At 36.0% G+C, this 19,242-nt stretch overlaps 1 protein-coding gene across 4 annotated transcripts in view; it reads left to right on the top strand.

Annotated features, from left to right (window-relative positions):
- Cdh8 (cadherin 8) overlaps window positions 1–11,560 on the top strand; it is a 394,887-nt gene extending 383,327 nt beyond the window's left edge. For 2 of the 4 annotated variants that reach the window (XM_051168535.1, XM_051168538.1), the window contains 2 exons: window positions 2,374–2,625; window positions 5,003–5,814. In XM_051168535.1, coding sequence (XP_051024492.1) covers window positions 2,374–2,625; window positions 5,003–5,496 — 746 coding nt within the window. In that variant the 3' untranslated portion in view covers window positions 5,497–5,814. Of the gene's footprint in view, window positions 1–2,373; window positions 2,626–5,002; window positions 5,815–6,134; window positions 7,221–11,151 lie in introns of those variants that run through there. The other 2 variants (XM_051168537.1, XM_051168536.1) reach the window with 2 other exon arrangements.
- The last annotated feature ends 7,682 nt before the right edge of the window (window positions 11,561–19,242 follow it).

Genomic DNA, 19,242 nt, shown 5'->3' with positions numbered 1-19,242 from the left:
AAAAATGCTACAGGAACATTTTGAAATGTGTAATTGTACATATATACTCTGCGTGCCCTCATACTTTAGCACTAAGGGCACGGAATTTGTCTTTTATAGTTTTTTCAATAGTTTGTTTAATTATTTATTTATTTTACATTTCCTCCCCCCCCCCCAATCAGTCTCTCCTTCCCTCTTCTCTTATCCTCCCTCCCTTTCTCTTCCAGAAAGCTAATGGCTTCCATGGATCAACCTGCATTGGCATACCAAGTTGAAGTAGGACTAGACCCAGAGATAGCTCCTGCTCCAGTTGCTAGGAAAGCCACATGAAAATTTTATAGTTCTATAATGACATTTCATTTAGTTAACTAAGAATAAACTTAATTTATTAGTATATCAATAGTGCATGTAAACACAAATAAAACTTAGTTTTTATAAAAGAGTAAATTGATATGGCCTAGGGCTGGCAGGTAAGACCCAAGGAGAGTGGCGTATGTACTTCCTTTATACAATAATTTCATGTACATAGAAAGAACAACACAAATGCAAAATCTAGGATCCGTAGAGAAAAGACAAATAGGAGTGTAGTATCGGACTCGCCAATGCCTTACAGAGTCATGGCTTTGTTCTACAACAAGTAACATTCTTGCTGCAACTTCTAAATTATCTCTGTAGACTAAAGAGAGAATATGCTACAGAACTTTATAATATAAGTAACGACAGCCAAAAGAAAGACCTTTAGTACAATTTTATTAATTCTGTATTATGAAAAACCATTCATATCTTGTGTTTTGAACTAAAGGACATGAAGTCATCCAACAAATATTCTCAGTGATAATTATCTGTATTCAGACTTGTCTCACACTTTCTAAAGATATAATAATCATGGATTCTGCATCTATGTTGAGATAACGCTGTCTTGCTTTTGGCTGACTGGTATTTCCTTCTAGGTCATGGAAAAACGATTACCAGATCATTTGGTATATCACTGCTTGACTCTATTAGGAACCCTTCTTTTGCTGGGAAAATTGCTATATAATGAGGCACAACCAAAGGAAATTTAGAAAAAAAAGTTAATGCAGAGTGCCTTTTCTGTTTGATTACTTGCTAGTAAAACATTATAGTCCTGTTTATATCTTAAACAGAGTGAAATTACATATAATTATGCATCTCTTTTGAAAAATGATTTCCATTTCATACAAAATTCTAATAGAGGTTATTACATGGCAGAATTCAACATAATAAAGTCATTTGAATAGAATGTTCATCCATTTATTTGAACATTTGAAAATCAGTAGGACACTGATGACCAGAAATTGGACAGACAGCATTGGAATCATAGAGATATCATTTATGACAATAATGATTTAACTCAGCAATCTGTTGTCTGCAAGTTTGTCAATATTGGAAACTTTCCCAATTGAAATAATGATTAAAAAAATAATATCAGCACAGTAAATATTTTTTCAATTTTGACTGAAATACTATCATGAGGTAAGCAGGGCTTCCATTTTGGATATTGATGTGTCTTTTATTGGTTAAAATGAAAGGACTTATCCAAGTTTGCATAGTGTGACTGTCATTCTCCTGAGGATGGTGGATGATAAAGTGTTCCCAGTAGCATGAAACAAAAAGAACTATAGAGCCAGTGTGGAACCAATCACTCCTCAAGACCTAATTTTACCTCAAATTGACATCACAGACAGCATCGCCTGTTTCTTAGATGTCCACAGTTACGGTTTTGTGTAACCAATTTTAATTTCTGTACAACTAATGAAAAATGGAATTTCTGCTTGTATATCACATCTTCTCACCTATATAACAACTATATGTAAAATGCTTTATTGGAAATTTAAATTTTATGACTTATCCCTTCCAATTGTCAGCAATATGCTTCAGGGAATTCTGACTGGTGTTTGGGTAACATGGTGGTCAATAAACTTAGCTTTGTATGTTCATATTTCCATCCAGTCTGTCTTTCAATACAGAGCTTCTCAAATAGACCTCTTTAATATGGCAATATTCTATCTAGTTAGCTTCTGTGATTACATTATAAATGTACACATAGATTTAGCAGAGAGGGAATAACATGTGCATTCTAAAAAAGAGACACTCGATTATTTTTATAAAACTTGTTTTGTATTTATAAGGAAATATAAACTCTCAGAATTCCATTACCAGGTTCCATTCATGCTACCTTTTTTTTGTTGTGAATATAATGATTCGAGCCAACTCTTAAGGTTGGAAAAAGCAATGGAGGAGAAGCTGTGATTAACTCTTTGCAGTTACGAGTAGCTTGAGGTTCACAGAGACCTATGGATGAGAAAAGCAAGTCTCACTTGGGTATACATTTTGAAAGGGCACAAGTAAATACCATTTCCATTTCTTTTCTAGATAATTCCTTGAGCATTCTCGCAAAACATAATGGATTCAACCGCCAGAAGCAAGAAGTCTACCTTCTACCTATAGTGATCAGTGACAGTGGGAACCCGCCTCTGAGCAGCACCAGCACCCTGACCATCCGAGTCTGTGGCTGTAGCAATGATGGTGTGGTCCAGTCCTGTAATGTCGAAGCTTATGTCCTTCCTATTGGACTCAGTATGGGCGCCTTAATTGCCATACTAGCATGCATCATTTTGCTGCTAGGTGAGTTTCATCTTCATACCCTACTGGTATAAGTAACAATAAGTAAGAGTAGAAAAATGTACCCTGGAATATCATCAACATTCTTTGGGGGAAAAAAACTCTCAAAGTTAGAAGTTACTGTGATGAGATTAATTGTGAAAACTCTGCCCCGGTTGAGAGGATTTGATGTGACTTTGCCAATGAGTACCCAAAAAAATGTGAAAAGGAAAAACTGCAATGAGGTTGGAAATGAGCCTCTCTACACTTATCCCAACACATGTTACATAAGAATGCCAAATCACATGTTGACAATAAATTTAGTACAAGAGGTCACTTGTGTGTATCCACATTACACATGGACTGGGTCATTGCATCGTAAGATTTCAGGGTTTAGTGAGCTAAAAAAAAAAAAAAAAAAAAAAAAAAAAAAAAAAAAAAAAAAAGAAGAAGCTGAAAAATATGTTCTCCTTAAAAACATTTTACTTTGTAGATATCTTAGTTGATACGAGGGTAAATTTGCCATAAATAATACAAATTAAGAGGTAAATTTTATTAGCTTTCCATTAAAATTTCTCATTATAAAAAGAAGACTAGTCCCGAAAAGAATGAAAGCGTCCATGTAGTCTAGCACTTGGGAGAAGGATCTGGGTTTCCAGACCATCCTGGGCCATGTGGTAAGTGGCCCCAGAACACACAAGAAGTAAATTTATTTCTATGAAAATATCATAGAGAGTTTTTATGTCTTATCTTTCTCTTGAAAAATAAAATGTCTTAAAGATTGTTTCAGTTCCTGACTCATGTGCGTGGTAACCACTTGGGTAAGAGTGGTTTCTTGTGCCCTACATTTGGACAACCTTTAGAGAAGAGTTCCAGCTGCCTTCGATATAAAATTTTATTTATGTAACTACGTGTATATTGTATGGAGGTAAACTATCTTTAAATTAGAGAATATCTGAAGTATTATAACACTTGCTGTGGCCATAGATTAGTGATTGAGTGCTTAACAGCACTCAGAATGTCCTGGGTTTGATCACTGCTACCAGCCACAGCAGCATTGTCACAAAAAGAATTCTTCAAATACCATACATACTAGATAGAAGAAACATAGACGGAAACCCAAGGATACTGAATAAATCCCACAATACACTTAATGTGTTACTCATGCTGTGGTTGCTTTTTTTCTACTCACATTAGAGCTGATTCCAGTTTATATGCATTTTATGTCATAACAACTAAATGTTTATTAAACAAAAGTCATTTAGAGATATATATACAAAAATTTAGTACTCATCATTCAGATTAGTTTTAGCCTAATTTACCCCTAAAAAATTTGAAAGTCTGGGTGTCAGCATGGATAGCACTCTAAAGCCATGGTTCGGAACCCATGTATAGCAACCCCTGTTGTGGGATGAACAACTCTTGTATAGGGGTCTCTTAAGACCACCCAAAAGCACAGATATGTGCATTAAGATTCTTGGGAGGCCTTGGCACTCAGAGAAAGGGTAAACAGGCTACCAAGATGAGACCTGATAGGCTGTGATCATATGGTGGAGGAGGCGGTCCCCTTCTGTCATTGGCCTAGGGGAGGGGACCAGGGTGAAAGAGGAAGGGAGCAGGGAACGGGAAGATACAAGTGAGGGGATAACAATAGGTAATCTGAATAAATTATTTAAATTAAAAATTAACTAAAAAGAATTCGTACACTATCAAAATTATAGTTACGGAGCAGCAACAAACTAAATTTATGCTTGGAGGGTCACCACACCATAAAGAACTGTATTTATAAGGAAGGTTAGCCCATCTGAAATTGGTACAGGAAATACCCAGACACCAAATTGCTTTAGCACAAGGGCAATTTATCACCTGGGAGGGGCAAGGCAATGGACTGCGAAGACAGCAGCAGTCAAAAGCGAGCACAAGCAAGAAAATAACAGATGACGATTGTGCCTGTGGGCTTTTAAGGGGGAAACGGGGAATCTGTGCTAGGGTGAGTAGGTAAATCCTGAGTGGACATGTTAGCCAAAAAATGAATTTTGATTGTTGGACCTGGGTATTTTGTCACAGGAACGAGAAGGTGGCCAAATTAGGGAATAGACCTTGGGTGATAGCTTTAGTAATGTAACGGTTTTCATCAAGGTCGGGAGAAAAAGATAAAAGGGTAAAACCTGTCTGCAGTGTCTGCCATGCTCAGGCCTGGTAAGGCCCCTTCCGTGTTAAAGGGGTTTATCGTTTAAGAATGTTGAGGAGCACTGCTCTAAAACATTATACTCAAGGCGCAAGATTCCAAAGATCATAAACATATTGCTTTGTAAATTCTCCACTCGCCTATCATCCATTCTGCTTTATTTGTGGCATGATATGTTTGTCGATTGATGGTGATCTCATGTTTCTCTTACAGTCATTGTGGTCCTGTTTGTTACCTTGAGACGGCACAAAAATGAGCCTCTAATTATCAAAGATGACGAAGACGTTCGGGAAAACATCATTCGCTACGATGACGAAGGAGGCGGGGAGGAGGACACCGAGGCTTTTGACATCGCAACTTTGCAAAACCCAGATGGAATTAATGGATTTTTACCCCGTAAGGATATTAAACCAGATTTGCAGTTTATGCCAAGGCAAGGGCTTGCTCCAGTTCCAAATGGTGTTGATGTCGATGAATTTATAAATGTAAGGCTGCATGAGGCAGATAATGACCCCACGGCCCCACCATATGACTCCATTCAGATTTACGGCTATGAGGGCCGAGGGTCTGTGGCTGGCTCCCTCAGCTCCTTGGAGTCCACCACATCAGACTCAGACCAGAATTTTGACTACCTCAGTGACTGGGGTCCCCGCTTTAAGAGACTGGGCGAACTCTACTCTGTTGGTGAAAGTGACAAAGAAACTTGACAGTGGATTATATAAATGATCAATGGAACTGAGCATTCTGTAATATTCTAGGGTCACTCCCCTTAGATACAACAAACGTGGCTATTTGTTTTAGAGGCAAGTTTAGCACCAATCATCTATAAACTCAACCACATTTTAATGTTGAACCAAAAAAAAAATAATAAAAATAAAAAGTATATGTTAGGAGGTGAGAAATCTTGTGGAGTGTGAATTAAGTATGTGGAGTGTTTAGAAGTCTTTGGATATTTGATATTTACCTGATGGCCACAGTCAGATTGGGATCCTAGTTAATCCTTAGAGAATTGCTTAAGAGGAAAAAAAATTAAAAGGTGCTTTATTAGAAAAAAAAAAATGGACCTGCAAGAATTCTGCTGCTGATATGTGTCTTCTGCAAGGATTTTTATGAGTGCAAATGGTTTTTCCCCCTTCACCAATAAGGATCCCGTCACAAATGATAAAGCAATACTTTGGTCTGCTGTACGTTATGACTTTATGGAGTTTGGGGAGGCCTCCTAGATTATATGGTACGGTGACCACATGTTGTACATAATTGTTGGCCCCACTCACCAGAGACTGAATAGCATCCTTAAATATTGTGTCGAGCCTTAAAATATTCACATGTTCGTAATCCATTCCAGGGTGGGGATTGCCAACTCAAAGGTGGGAGGAGAGAAATGCCGTTCAAACAGGCTGTGGCTAGAAGCAGGATTCCTGATTCCCTCCACTGCATCTTCTTCCACAAGGACACAGAGATAAACTGTATTCCACAGTGGACCACATCAGAGACAGATGGTTTTATTGCTAGCGTGTGAATTTATTTGTTTAATCCTCAAAATAAATATTTTATTGATGTCCAATAATGCTTTTATTTATTAAGGTTGGTAATCTATAGATTAAGGGATTATATGGGGGAAAGCTAAATTATATCCATTAATAATCCTTTAGATTGTTTTATATTACTATCTATACAATGAATGTTTAATACATGTACATTTTGATGAGATAAGTATGGCAGGCAATATTATCAAGGGGAGAGGAAATAGTCTCTTTAGAGTAGAAAGTGTTATTGTGACTGGTGATTACAGGAACAGCATTTCCCAGAGAAACTTTTGGACTGTTTTCTATTTTCTTCATAATCCTAGTATTTGGTGTTTTTACAACAAGCACAAACATCTGAAAGCATATTAATTCCTGTGAATATTTAAAGTCTAGACTTTTAGATATCTATATAATGCCCCAGCCAATAAACATACTTCAAGTTGCCCTCTCCCAACTAATTTAGAGCAGAAACTGATTTGTACATAATTTTACTGCTTATGTTTTTTACACTTCTGTCCCTGGTCATGGTGATATGCAGAACGTCTTAGACTACAAAAACAGAACAGCGCTAGAAGATGTGAGCATATTTAATTTGTAATGCAGAGCTGCCATGTAGGAGTAGAAAATGTATGATAAAACTCAAGTATTCCATGCAGAACACTTTACTTTTCTACTTTGCTTTAATGCAATATTGTTTATTTACTCCATGTGTTGTACTCAGAGAAACTCCTGTATTGTTTCCTACTTTGTGAAATATATTTTTATAAATACCTTTGTTGTCATCATTTTTTCCAGATACATGACGTTTTCTTAGCACAACTATTGACTCTAACTAAAATTCTAAATTGGGCATTCAAATCACACTGTGGGCCATTCTTAGATTTAACAGTCTTCAGTACAAACAAAACAAAACAAAACAAAACAAGAGAACAGAAATGGATTGATATTGATCCCATAGCAAGGAAACATCAGATACCTAAAAATAAATGCCATACCTAAAAGTCAGTCAAATGTGTCTTTGGGGCCCCTGCATGCAGAGGCTAGGGTAGAAAATGGATAAAAGAACAAGAAGGAAATTCTGAATAGGAAAAGTCTACAGGTGAGATTCCCGTCACAAATGGGCAAAATAAAGGCATTAAAGCACAGGACTTGCAGAAAGAACTTAGACTACACTGCAGACATGAAAGCCATTTTTTTTTCTGTGTCCATAGAGGACACATTAAAACAAGATCTGTGGGCACTTCTCACCTACCACTCAGTCCCTGGCTTGGGGGCTGCATAAGGAAAGCATGAATATGGCTTGGAGATGGAAAGCAGCAGTTTCTGGAATCTGTCTCCACCATGACAGAATCAAAGTGCCTAAATATGGAGCTAAAACTTTTTTAACAGCTATCTAGTAGCTTACCATCTCCTCTTTATTCTCTGTTGTATGGTCATAATGCTTCTTTCATGCTTATTGCAAGCGGCCACCAGACACTTTTCACGAAGTCTAAGGGGCAATCAACGGTGACTTTTGTACACAGAAATTTAGCAAGCATCAATAGATAACTGTTAATATTAGTTGTAATAACAGTAAAAATCCAAATCTTAACTCTCTTCCATGTTATAACCTAAGGTGGAATTACGTTTTGTGTTCCCCTTTCACTGTAGACTCCCCTCTCCTTACTTTGTAGTAAAGCCGTGTACAGACACATATGTAATAGCTGTATCACACTGTTCTCCTTTAGGAATATAAAGTCAACAGCCTCGGTGTTGGTGATCAACAGAATAATACGCACAGGGTAGTGCTTGTGGGCAGGAGGCAATGCATTTAGAACCAGTTTTCCAAATCTACCATTAAATTTTACTTTCCCCAGGAAGCTATCATGGAAACATGAGCCCCATAATAACATTTCTTTACACGACAATCTAAGTATTTCGTGCATCGAAGCCAATCTAAAGTTTTGACAGCCTAGATAAAGGTGTGCTCTGTAATGTTATGTATGGATAATATCAATTTCCTACGTGAAATGCACTTTTAGCGTATCATGAATTTAAATTATATTCAAGAAGACCCATGCACATACAATTGGACTCTCGCATTTGCTTTAACAACAAACTTACTAGAACTCCCTATTCACAATAGCACAGTAAACATCCAAAGTGTTTTACTGAGATTGAAAGACTCCTCCCTGAACTTTCCAAGCAATGCATTTTAACTTTGTTATCATTTTATATTTATATAGTTATTGTGTTCAAGCAATATTGCCACATCAACTGAATCTTGGCACACATGCGTGGTTATTTATCAAATACAGTATTGCCTCATTCTACAGTCGTCATTGTGGCCACAGGCTTTGTGTGTCCCGAGAACCAGTCACTTTTAGTGTTTGCCAAACGATAAGTGCAACGAAGGGAGTCTGCCATGGCTTACTTTACTGTCTGGGTATTGTTTGAGGAACTGAGGTAACCCTGCATGGATGATGGAGACCACATCGGATCAAATCAGCCTCTACTTTCTGTAGTATTTGATCAAATAATATTTTAAACTCCATGCCAAAATATTATCAGAATTTAGTAAGCCTTTCTTTATAAAATTCTCACTATGAGTGCAGTCAGTAACATTTAATATGGTTTATGATAAGATGGTTGAAGTATGCTATAAATTATATTCATGTGTTCCCTTCCCCAACATCGAATTGTGCTGTCTATGACACAAACTTTACAGTAAAAATGTTTTGTACCAAAAAAATAAAAAAAATTGGTAAATGTGTATGTGTGTATATAACATAAAAGTAAACTTGAATCCATCAGTATCCCCAGTGAGGCAAGAATCCTCAGAAAGAGACAAATGTGTCTTTTGAGAGTTTGCTTAATCATATGCTTAAAGTAAGACAAGTCTCTGCATGAGACTTAGAAATCTCCTAGGAGCAGCTGACTCCACACTGAGACTCCACAGAGGGCTGAGCTATCTGTATTTTGGAGAAGGAAAACGGGTGCTGAGAGCTAAGTAGCCAATTACTTTTTATAGCCACATAAGGACTAGAGGCAAGTAGTCCTTTGCAACATGTTGTATTATGCGATCGTTGGCTTTGCAGGGAATCTCACGAATGTATAACCTTCTGATTGCCTTTTTGATTGAAAGTTCCATCTGAGATCAAGGCAGTGCAACCAATAATAAGATTTCAAAAAATCCCATCACTAGCACTGTTGGAAAGGTTGAGCGTGCCTGAAATCCCATCACTGTCAGTCAAAGAGATAAGGTAACAGTGGGCATCACTGTTTAAACATGAACATCAACACAGAAAAGAATGAACACACATTTATATGACTGTCCACATATACATGTATGTACACATAGATTCACATGTATAAAAACACACACATACATGTGTACACACACTAAAGTTACGTGGGATAATTTATACTAATATATTCTTATTTCAATAATAATACTTTTCATTTCACAGTCTTATCTACTATAAAAAAAATCTTGAAATGATGGTTCTTTGTTTTTTTATTACTCTAGCTTTGAAGTTGAAAGCAATCTGTCTAGGGGTAAAGGGTTTTAAATGTGAGTTTTTGTTTCTGAACATAATAACGGCTCATAAAGCCTGGGATTAGAATTAAATGCATCTCACCAAGAAGCTGGATTTGGATGCTTTTGTATCATTGTATTTTTGTGGAGATAATAATTGTAGAATATATTTTGTAGGAAATAATTTTCTCTATGTTTACTTTTATTTGATTCCAACACAGTTTTCTTTGCTAAACAAAATCCTTTGCGTTATTGCTCAGATGGCCAAAAAGTGAATAAACTGTTTACTATCATTGCTGTTCTTGTTTATAATTATGATGTCTTCATTGTCTATCATTAAAGAAGATACTTATTTTTATCATTTTCTGTGTAGCTGCCGCAGAGTTATTGATCAGAATATATTCTTAATATTTACAGTACTAAACACCATTATTTTGGATGTACTCCCAAAATTATAAAGCACCTAGAATTAAAAATCTTACCGCTTCTACAGGAAATGTGTCTGCTCCTGAACATCCACCACAGTTGCAATTAAGCAATGTAGGAGTTATGAATAAAATCAAATGTTATCATCAAACTTCCTTCCCTGCCTGTAAAGTGAGGCTAATTGAGCACATTTAAACTAATTGCTGAGACGCTCTTTGTCTTTAAATAGTATTTGAATCTGGGTTTATGGGAGGCGATCTGAACAGAGTTCCTAATGCACCTTAAATAGTCCTGTCTCTAAGTATGTTGTGAGGCTTCAAATGGTAAGAAAGAGAATGTAAGTTACCTATTGCTTTATGGAAGGAAAGATCTGAAAAGAGCAAAACAAGGAGTCTTCATGAGAGCCTTGCTTTTGAGTACTTAGAAGCCATACATTTTCCATAATATCAGAGGATAAATTGCAAAAAGCACATAAAAGCATCAATGACACATTTGAACATTCAAGGGTGAATACAAGTCAAATATTCAGAAAACACCCTTTGGTGTTTTAAATTATGGCATGTGCTCTGAGCAACATTAAAAAAAGAATTTCAAGAATTTATTGAGGAGTTTGCCAACACTAATTTACAAATCTGATAAGTGAGAGAGAAAGAGATGAACTCCAGTCTTCTGGGTCATTTCTGGGATTGTGAAGTTGCCAATGGTTTTTATGGATGCTCTTTTCTTACTGACAACAGCTTATCAGGAAGGTCCCTCTTGTAGGCCTATGTACCTGTGGGACTCTACTTCCATCCTGAGTTAAGCTAACACAATATGACTCACATCTTAAATACAGGTCTAATCTCTACTTAACTATACAAATAGATAATAGTTTTTTCTATTATTATTCACAGATTACAGAAGAGGCTTATTAAGCGGAATACCAGAGAATGCTGCCTGAAGAAAAGGGCAATGGACAACACTGACTTCAATGAACAAAGCAGCCAGGACTTCAAAAGGAAAAAAGAGGTCACTAAAGGCACATGTTAGTTCTCTCAATCCCTTCTGTATATTCAAAGATCTCTGGGGCCACATGGATATAAGCAATATTTTAACACTTTCTGTCTAAGAATGAACTCAGCAATTATGAATCACTGGCTGGGATAACTCCCTGTTTTTACTATACGCCTTCCTTTGAATACGACTCTTGAATAATTTTTTTTAGGTTTTCTTTAATTCGATGTCTAAAATTTGAGGGCTGTGACTTATTTGTTAGGTATGACTGTTGCATATGTAAATAGATGATCTAAGTTCATTGTTAGCAATATCATTAATGCTTGTTCAAATAAACTTATAAAATTTCCTCCTAACAAGGTATGTCTTTTCTACAAAAGTTGTACTAGAGTGTCTATGACAGGAAAAATGTATGTGCTCAGCATAGTTGCATTATTTCCCAAAGAGCGTTGATAGATGCTTACGATAAAAATAAGCATCTGACTAAAAAAAAAAAAAAAAAAAAAAAAAAAAAAGATAGCGTGGCAAAAAGAAAATATATAAATTAAAACCAATTGAAAGTGAGGCAGTGTACACAGGAAAAATGGATAAGCATTTCAACATTTGAAGTAGAATCCAGTGGGAAATTTCTGAGTTCCAATGTTTCTAAAAAGAAAAAACCATAGGAAGAGCTGGACAGAGTGCTGCTTTTGTTGTTTCCCTGTACTGTTCTCCTATACTTTGTAAACCAATGGCAGTAGTGCAAATTGAGGGATATACGTTGTGGTGGATGAGGAGAAAAATTTACAAGACGAGGAGAGCTGAGCAGAGACTATATTACACATCAGGGTTAGCAGTTCTGGTTCAGTTTATGAGAATGGTTAAAGGGACAGTGGCATGGTCTGACTTGTATAGTTAGGGGTAGTACTACTTCAATGCTAAAAAAGTTACAATATATACAATCGATAGTCATGGAGTACACACATGATGAATAAAATAAGGAAAGCAGAGAATTACTTATTAATTCCAAATGGTTAGTCCTGAACTCACAATTACAAATAACACTAATTAGACAGACTGAACAGTTAAAGAATAAGTACCTTACTATATTAAATACATATGTGTGTGTGTGTTTCTGTGTGTATGTGTCTATACATATATATGTGTACATACATACATGCACACACACATTACATTAGTGGCACTCTGGAGAGAAAATCTTGCACACAAAAGGATGAGAAATTCTTATATAAAACACCATTTTAAGGGATGAACCCAAATAGTTGTAATTTCATTGCAAACAATGCACTCTGTATGCATACACATATATACATACACACGTGTAAACATATATATATATATATATATATATATATATATATATATATATATATATATAGAGAGAGAGAGAGAGAGAGAGAGAGAGAGAGAGAGAGAGAGCATTGTTTTTTATTCTTGGGAATAAAAGAAAAAGAAATGTGTGAGCTTCATTTGGATAGCATTGTCAATTGATTGACTTACTGACTGACCTGGAAATTATACCCAAGAATTTGTTCTCGCTCTGCAAGTGCTCCAACACTGAGGAATACCTTTGTCTCTTTTTCCTTTTCTTTAAAGACATGGTACTTGCTGAGGGTGGCCTTGAACTCACTCTATAGCCAAGAAAATCCTTTAACTTGTGATTCTCTTACCTATTGTACCAGGCTCTGCTATAGTCCTGTTGTAATATAATTCATCCCAGGAATATAAACTTCTACAGCAGTAAATTAGCAGAAACAAACAAACAAAAATCTTGTGAACACCTTACTAGATATATTTTTGAATGCCTGATATAGCTTAGGACCTAAACATAAAAACCCTTTAGATAATTAGAGAAGAAGCCCATGAGACAACTTAATTCACTTTGTATTTTTGATTACATATTTATTTTTACTATTTGGTATTGTGGTATAGTAATAACATGCCTCTTCCCTCTCCTCTCTACCATCGTTCCACATAGCAGTCCATGTTTTCTTTCAAATTTATGGCTTCATTTTTCACTAACTGAATTAAAAAAAGAGCAATATACCCAATTCTATAGCACATAAAATAATGGAAAAGTAAAGAAATGTTTCTTTAAGAAAGTAGGAAAACAAACGATCAAGATAATACTTGAATTCCTAGATTACTACCATTGGGCAGGAAAAAAATGAAGGTGTGTGGTCACAGAAAATACTGAGTATAAACACACTGGTCAAAATATGAGGAACTCCTTACAGTCTATCCCATTAGTGATATATTTATACATTATAAGATACAGAAACTTGTGTGATAGAAAGTACAGGGGACACAAATGTCAACACAGGGTTGGTAAACTGAAGTCCATAGGCCATATACAATAAAATTAAAAGAGATTATTTTTTTGAAAATAAAATCCTGAGTATGATGGCTAAATTTGGTTGTCAATTTCATACATCTTAGAAGAGGGATGCTCAACTAATGATATGCCTCCATCAGACTGACCTGTTGGAATGTATTTAGGACAATCTATTGATGTCTAGTTAATGAAGGAGGACTCACACGACTGTGGGTGCTAATAACTTTATGTAGGTAGACCTAGGCTGTACAACAATGAGAAAACATGATTTTTCTGGTAATGAGATTATCAGTAAGTTAGGGAAGAATGTTTTCCCTGGTTTCTACTCCCATTCGTAATGGATCATAGCCTAAAATGGTATAATGAAATAAATCCATTGCTCTCCTAGTTGTTGGCCATGGTGTTTGTTACAACTGAGAAGTCAAGTAGAATTCTGGGCACTTATCATCGGACACATAAACAGTTATAAGATTCAGTTGATAAACTATTAATACTAAGAGAATTTTTCAGCCCCACTGTTAAAACTTAGTGGTATTGCTGTTGTAAGAGGAATTGAGTTCTGAAGATATTGATTCATATGTACCTACAATTATATTAATCACACTTATAGGTGAAAGTTGTGATCAATTTGAAATTAAAAAAACATTCCTGCTCTCTTTTGTTCATCACCATTCTTCCATAAATTTGAGATTTAGAGATCTTTAAGGAAAAGAAGTTTACTATGGATAATTGAGAAAAATGATTACTAATAAGTGGGAAGTATTAAATCTCAAAAACCAACAAACAACATAAATGAAGTGATAAAATTCATGTTTCAGAATGTGAATCCAGCATTAGTCCATGAGGTGAAATTAAGTCAGTTTGAGTTACACTATATAATTATGTCAAAGATTGTCCATTTATTTTAAATACATCAGACAGATGTAAAAATGTGAGCACAGTCAATTTTTGGTGACAGTCTTAAAAAAAAATTTCACACAATGTTTCTCTTATCACACAGCAATGATTTACTATGCCTGCTTTTCATGTGATGTGTGTAAGACACTCACTATTTGTTCTTATTGAAGGGGGGTTAATTATGTTAATTTAATATTATTTAGCAGAAGTAACAACATAAATGAATAAAAGCAAATGTGTCTATTTTGAAAATATGCTAAGTTCAAATAATTAAAATAAGAAATTAAACTATAATTATCATCATTTAAATTTTAATAAAATTATAAGGTAATTAGTAAATCATTGTGTACTACATAAACAATGTTGCATTAAAATATTGTAATAAAGCCATTGCTTTAATCAACTAAATTATCACTAAATAGTATAGCAATTACATAAATTAATAAAAAAAAGACTAAGCCAATATATCTTTCCTAAGGGTCCATAACTGAGAACCCTTATTTTTACTTTCTAGCAATAATATATGAGTTAATTCTCTTCCTTGAGGTCAAATACAAAATTTGAATACCACATTCTTTTGACATGAATTTTGTGGAGAAGAGGAAGAATGGAATAAATATGTGTGGTCTACGGTTTGTGATAATTAATCATTTGTAGAACCTGGACTATATTGAAAGAACCCCCTGGGCGATGGAGTTGTGCGGAGCAGAGGAATAAGAAGCTTTCATATTTAGCCAAGTCTTCCGACTCAAAGGGCTGAGGTTTCCAATATATGTCTCTCAAAAGTTGGACTGTGCTAGATCTGCACAGAAGTAGCAATCCATATTGAAATACAAAACATGATGAATAATTCTACTAAAATACAAATATTTTTACTCCAGGGTTAATTTGATTTAATTAACTATGACTGTGTTACATTAAGAAACCAGTTTCAACATTTTAGGTAGTAGCACACTCTGTCATAAAATTGAAGGACCAGTAACTGTTAAATAAGGAGAATCACAGATTATAAATCTTTATTTATTGATTTATTTATTCGCTTTACATCCCAGGTGTACCCCGACTCTCTCCTCTTTTCCAATCCCCACCTTCCTTCCTTCCTTCCTTCCTTCCTTCCTTCCTTCCTTCCTTTCACTCTTTCTCACTACAAATTGTTTATTAAAACAAAGCAATGGGCAGTGAAAAACGTCCTGATTTTTTTACTTTTTGGTGGTAGTAGGGCAGGGCATGGGAGGGGCAGAGCCCGATGGCAGACAGCCCAGAAAGAACGACAGCTCTATCAACCCCTACTGCTTCCCTGGCCAGCCAGGTTCAAAACCCCTTGAATACACCTTGAATACACATATAAATACATGGTGTGGCCAGTCAGTCTGGCCTCAAAGGGAACGATGGAAACAAATAAGAGCTACAGTGGGCTAAGGACTTGATGCCTTCTCTCCAATACTTGGTTACACACAAAGAAGCCAGATTCAATACTGAGAAAAATGGTTGGTTTTCTCACAATCCAGTCTGGACCAAAAGTGGTTGAAGAAACTGCCTTGACTTTCTTCCCACTCTCCATCATGCCATATTCCTTGAAAAGAGGACCTCCCTTACCCACCACAGCTCATCAAGTAAAATCCCCTAGCGGATCCATAAGAAGCCTGAGCTTTGTGTAGAGGACATAGGTCCAATCCATTCATGGTCCTCGGTTGGTGCTTCAGGCTACAAAATCCCCTGCTTTAATTGGTTCTATTTTCCTTCTTGTTGAGCTCTAATCACCTTTAGGTCTTTTTATCCCTTCCCCCACTTTTCCTCTAGACTCCCTATGATTTGCACAATGTTTGGCTATGAGCCTCAGCATCTATTTAGAACTGCTACTGGGTGGAGCCTTTCAGAGGACAACTGTAATAGACTCCTGTCTAGTTTCTCTGTGTAGCCTTGGCTGTCCTGGACTTGTTTTGTAGACCAGGCTGGCCTCGAACTCACAGCAATCCACCTGCCTCTGCTGGGATTAAAGATGTGAGCCGCCATGGCCAGCTAAACAGAATATCCTTAATAGTGTCAGGGATTGCCTTTCTTCCATTGGGTGGGTCTTGGGTTGGGCCAGGCATTAGTATTCCCCCAACCTCTGCTCTATCTGTTCTATCTTTGTCTATGTAAGTCTTGTAGGCAGGGTGAGTTTCTCATCAAAGTTTTTGCGAGTGAGCTAGTGTTCTTCCTCCCTCCACTAAGAGGCTTGTCTAGTTAGAAGGTGTCCTCTGAGACTGACAAGTTTTCAGAAATGGATGAACAAGATAGATCAAATTTAGTTATCCTTAAGAAGGGGGGGGTCATAAGAGATATTATCATACATTTATTTAATACCTCCATTGTTTATATTTCTAAGATAAACAGAAATAATTTTGAAATATATCACAAACTTGGTTCACTGTGTAATGATTGAAGGAACACACAACCCATGGAGATAGTAAACAATGATAGGACAAAAACACTGATGAATACAGAGAAGTGTATAATAGCACACCCTAGTTGTGTGTGCATAGAGACCACATACAAACCACTGAGACTTAAGTAACTGTTCTGGTAAAACTGGCACAACACAGACTGTCTTGTTTATAATCACAGGGATTAGCTGCAGAAGAGTCAAATGTTAGTGGGGCCAGAGGGGACAGATTTGAAATGGTTAAAAAAAAAAAACAAAAAAAAAAAACTGATTTTTAAAATATTAGTCAAAGACTTTGACATACACACAAAGGTAGATAATTTTCAGATTGGCAAATGGCAATGTCACAATAGTTATTTCACCACAAATAGAAATATGAATTTTTTTTTCTGTAGCATACTCTCCAGTTATGAAGACATGTGTAAGAACGCAAGCATTTTGTTGGTTGTTCTGCAAAGTATTATGCTAAACTGAGAGTCTTCAGGAAGTCTTTATCAATTTTAGTGTGTGTCTGTGTGTGTCTGTTTATATCTGTCTGTCTGTCTGTTTGTCTGTCTGTGAGACTGAGTGTATGTGTTTATGTGTTTTTGTGTGACAGAAAGTTGCATTTCCATGTTATTGTTTCATATACTCTTAGGAATGACCTCTTAATAATACTTGTTTGAAAGGATAGAGTGTTAGACTCTGTTGTTGTTGGAGTTTTTTGTTGTTGTTGTTGTTTGTTTGTTAGTTTGTTTTTCAAGACAGGGTTTCCTTGTGTGGCCTTGGATGTCCTGGACTCCCTTTGTAGACCAGGCTGACCTTGAACTCACAGCCATCTGCCTGCCTCTGCCTCCCGAGTGCTGGGATTAAAGGTGTGCACTACCACATCTTTAATGATGTTTCAATGTCAATCATTCTCATTCTAAGTCTAATCCCATCTCTACATTTATGCTTGAAAACGTCCTTATCTTGATGAAGGCAGAACACAACTACACCAGCCTTTCATCATCCATGATGACGGTTTGTTAATCACACTCTAAAATGATTGTCCTCCTCCTAACTATGCTGACACTGTATAAGTCAGGCAGTCTGCAGGAGGTTTCTCACCGACAAGTTACAGTCAAATAAATAAATTTGTGACAAAAACGATGAAGATATCTTTGAGATTGTTTGGTGATTCAAGTTAATTGTTTCAATTTAGAAAGAACACATAAACAAGAAAACTGGGTTAATTTCCCACCTAGCACTAAAAAAATCAAACCTCATAAATTCTTCTAATCATTTAAAGGAGAAATGCCATAAAGAACATAAAGTTAAGAGATTCACATTTCAGGTTGTGCTTTTTCACTTGAGACCATAAATCTTTACAAAATTTCTGTGATCAAAGAAGATGTGTCTTCTCCTAGCCTCCATAGAACCCAAGCCTGGGTATTGACATCTAACTCTATTCTCCGTGTTGTATGGGAGAACTCTTAGAAATCCTTCACTTTCTGATTATATCCTTCATGGTCCCACTTGCTGTCTAGTGGATAGTTCATTATTTAGTGTTGTCTGTTGTTGTTCTTTGACATAAGTTTCCAATTTGATTTTTCTTTCTATTTCAAGTTTTGATACCTCAATCTTTCAAATGAAATCAGGCATCTCATATAAGGAGCACAGGATAACTGAAGGAGGATATAACTTCAAGTGCATGTATAAGTTTAGGTATTTCAAATGTAACAGCAGAAAAAAGTTTAAATTTTCGTATTCCTGCCTAGACAATTGCTGGACTCTTGAAAAAAATCTACAGACTTATTTTCAGTATGAAATGCAGAGCTATGTTAAAGAAATGGGATTTATTTCAGTCCCATCAACTATTCAGGGACATTATAACTATTAGAGAGAAGCCCACAGTATCAAAGGAATTACAGCAAACTGTTGAACTGTGGCCAGGTTAGGCACTATGGGGTAGTATGCCCATATGTTTTATCACAAATCAATATATACATCTTATTTTATTAACTATGTGGATTAAGAACCCAATCCTCAAAAATGAGTTGATTATGTAAAACTCACAAACTCACCTAATTGGAATGTTCAAAAATATACGCTGTGGGTGAACTGTTGTTGGTTAATATTGATACAAGAGCTGGAAAATATGATAGCCCTTATTTTTATTCAGTATTGTTTTTGTAAGATTCCAAGACTATCTTCATCATGTCATTGGTTTACAGAGTTTCATTCCTAAACAGTATTGACATATCCTCTGGGACGCATAGATTTCTTAATTAATTTCTGCAAACATTCAAAAAAAAAAATCAGGCTTTTGTCTATCACCCGTGAACAAGTTGAGAAACCATAGCCTTTTTATTT

The sequence above is a fragment of the Acomys russatus genome, chromosome 26 (assembly GCF_903995435.1).
Source record: "Acomys russatus chromosome 26, mAcoRus1.1, whole genome shotgun sequence".
Taxonomy (NCBI): Eukaryota; Metazoa; Chordata; class Mammalia; order Rodentia; family Muridae; genus Acomys; species Acomys russatus.
The sequence above is the reverse complement of the archived record's forward strand: the minus strand, read 5'-3'. Positions and strand labels throughout refer to the sequence as shown.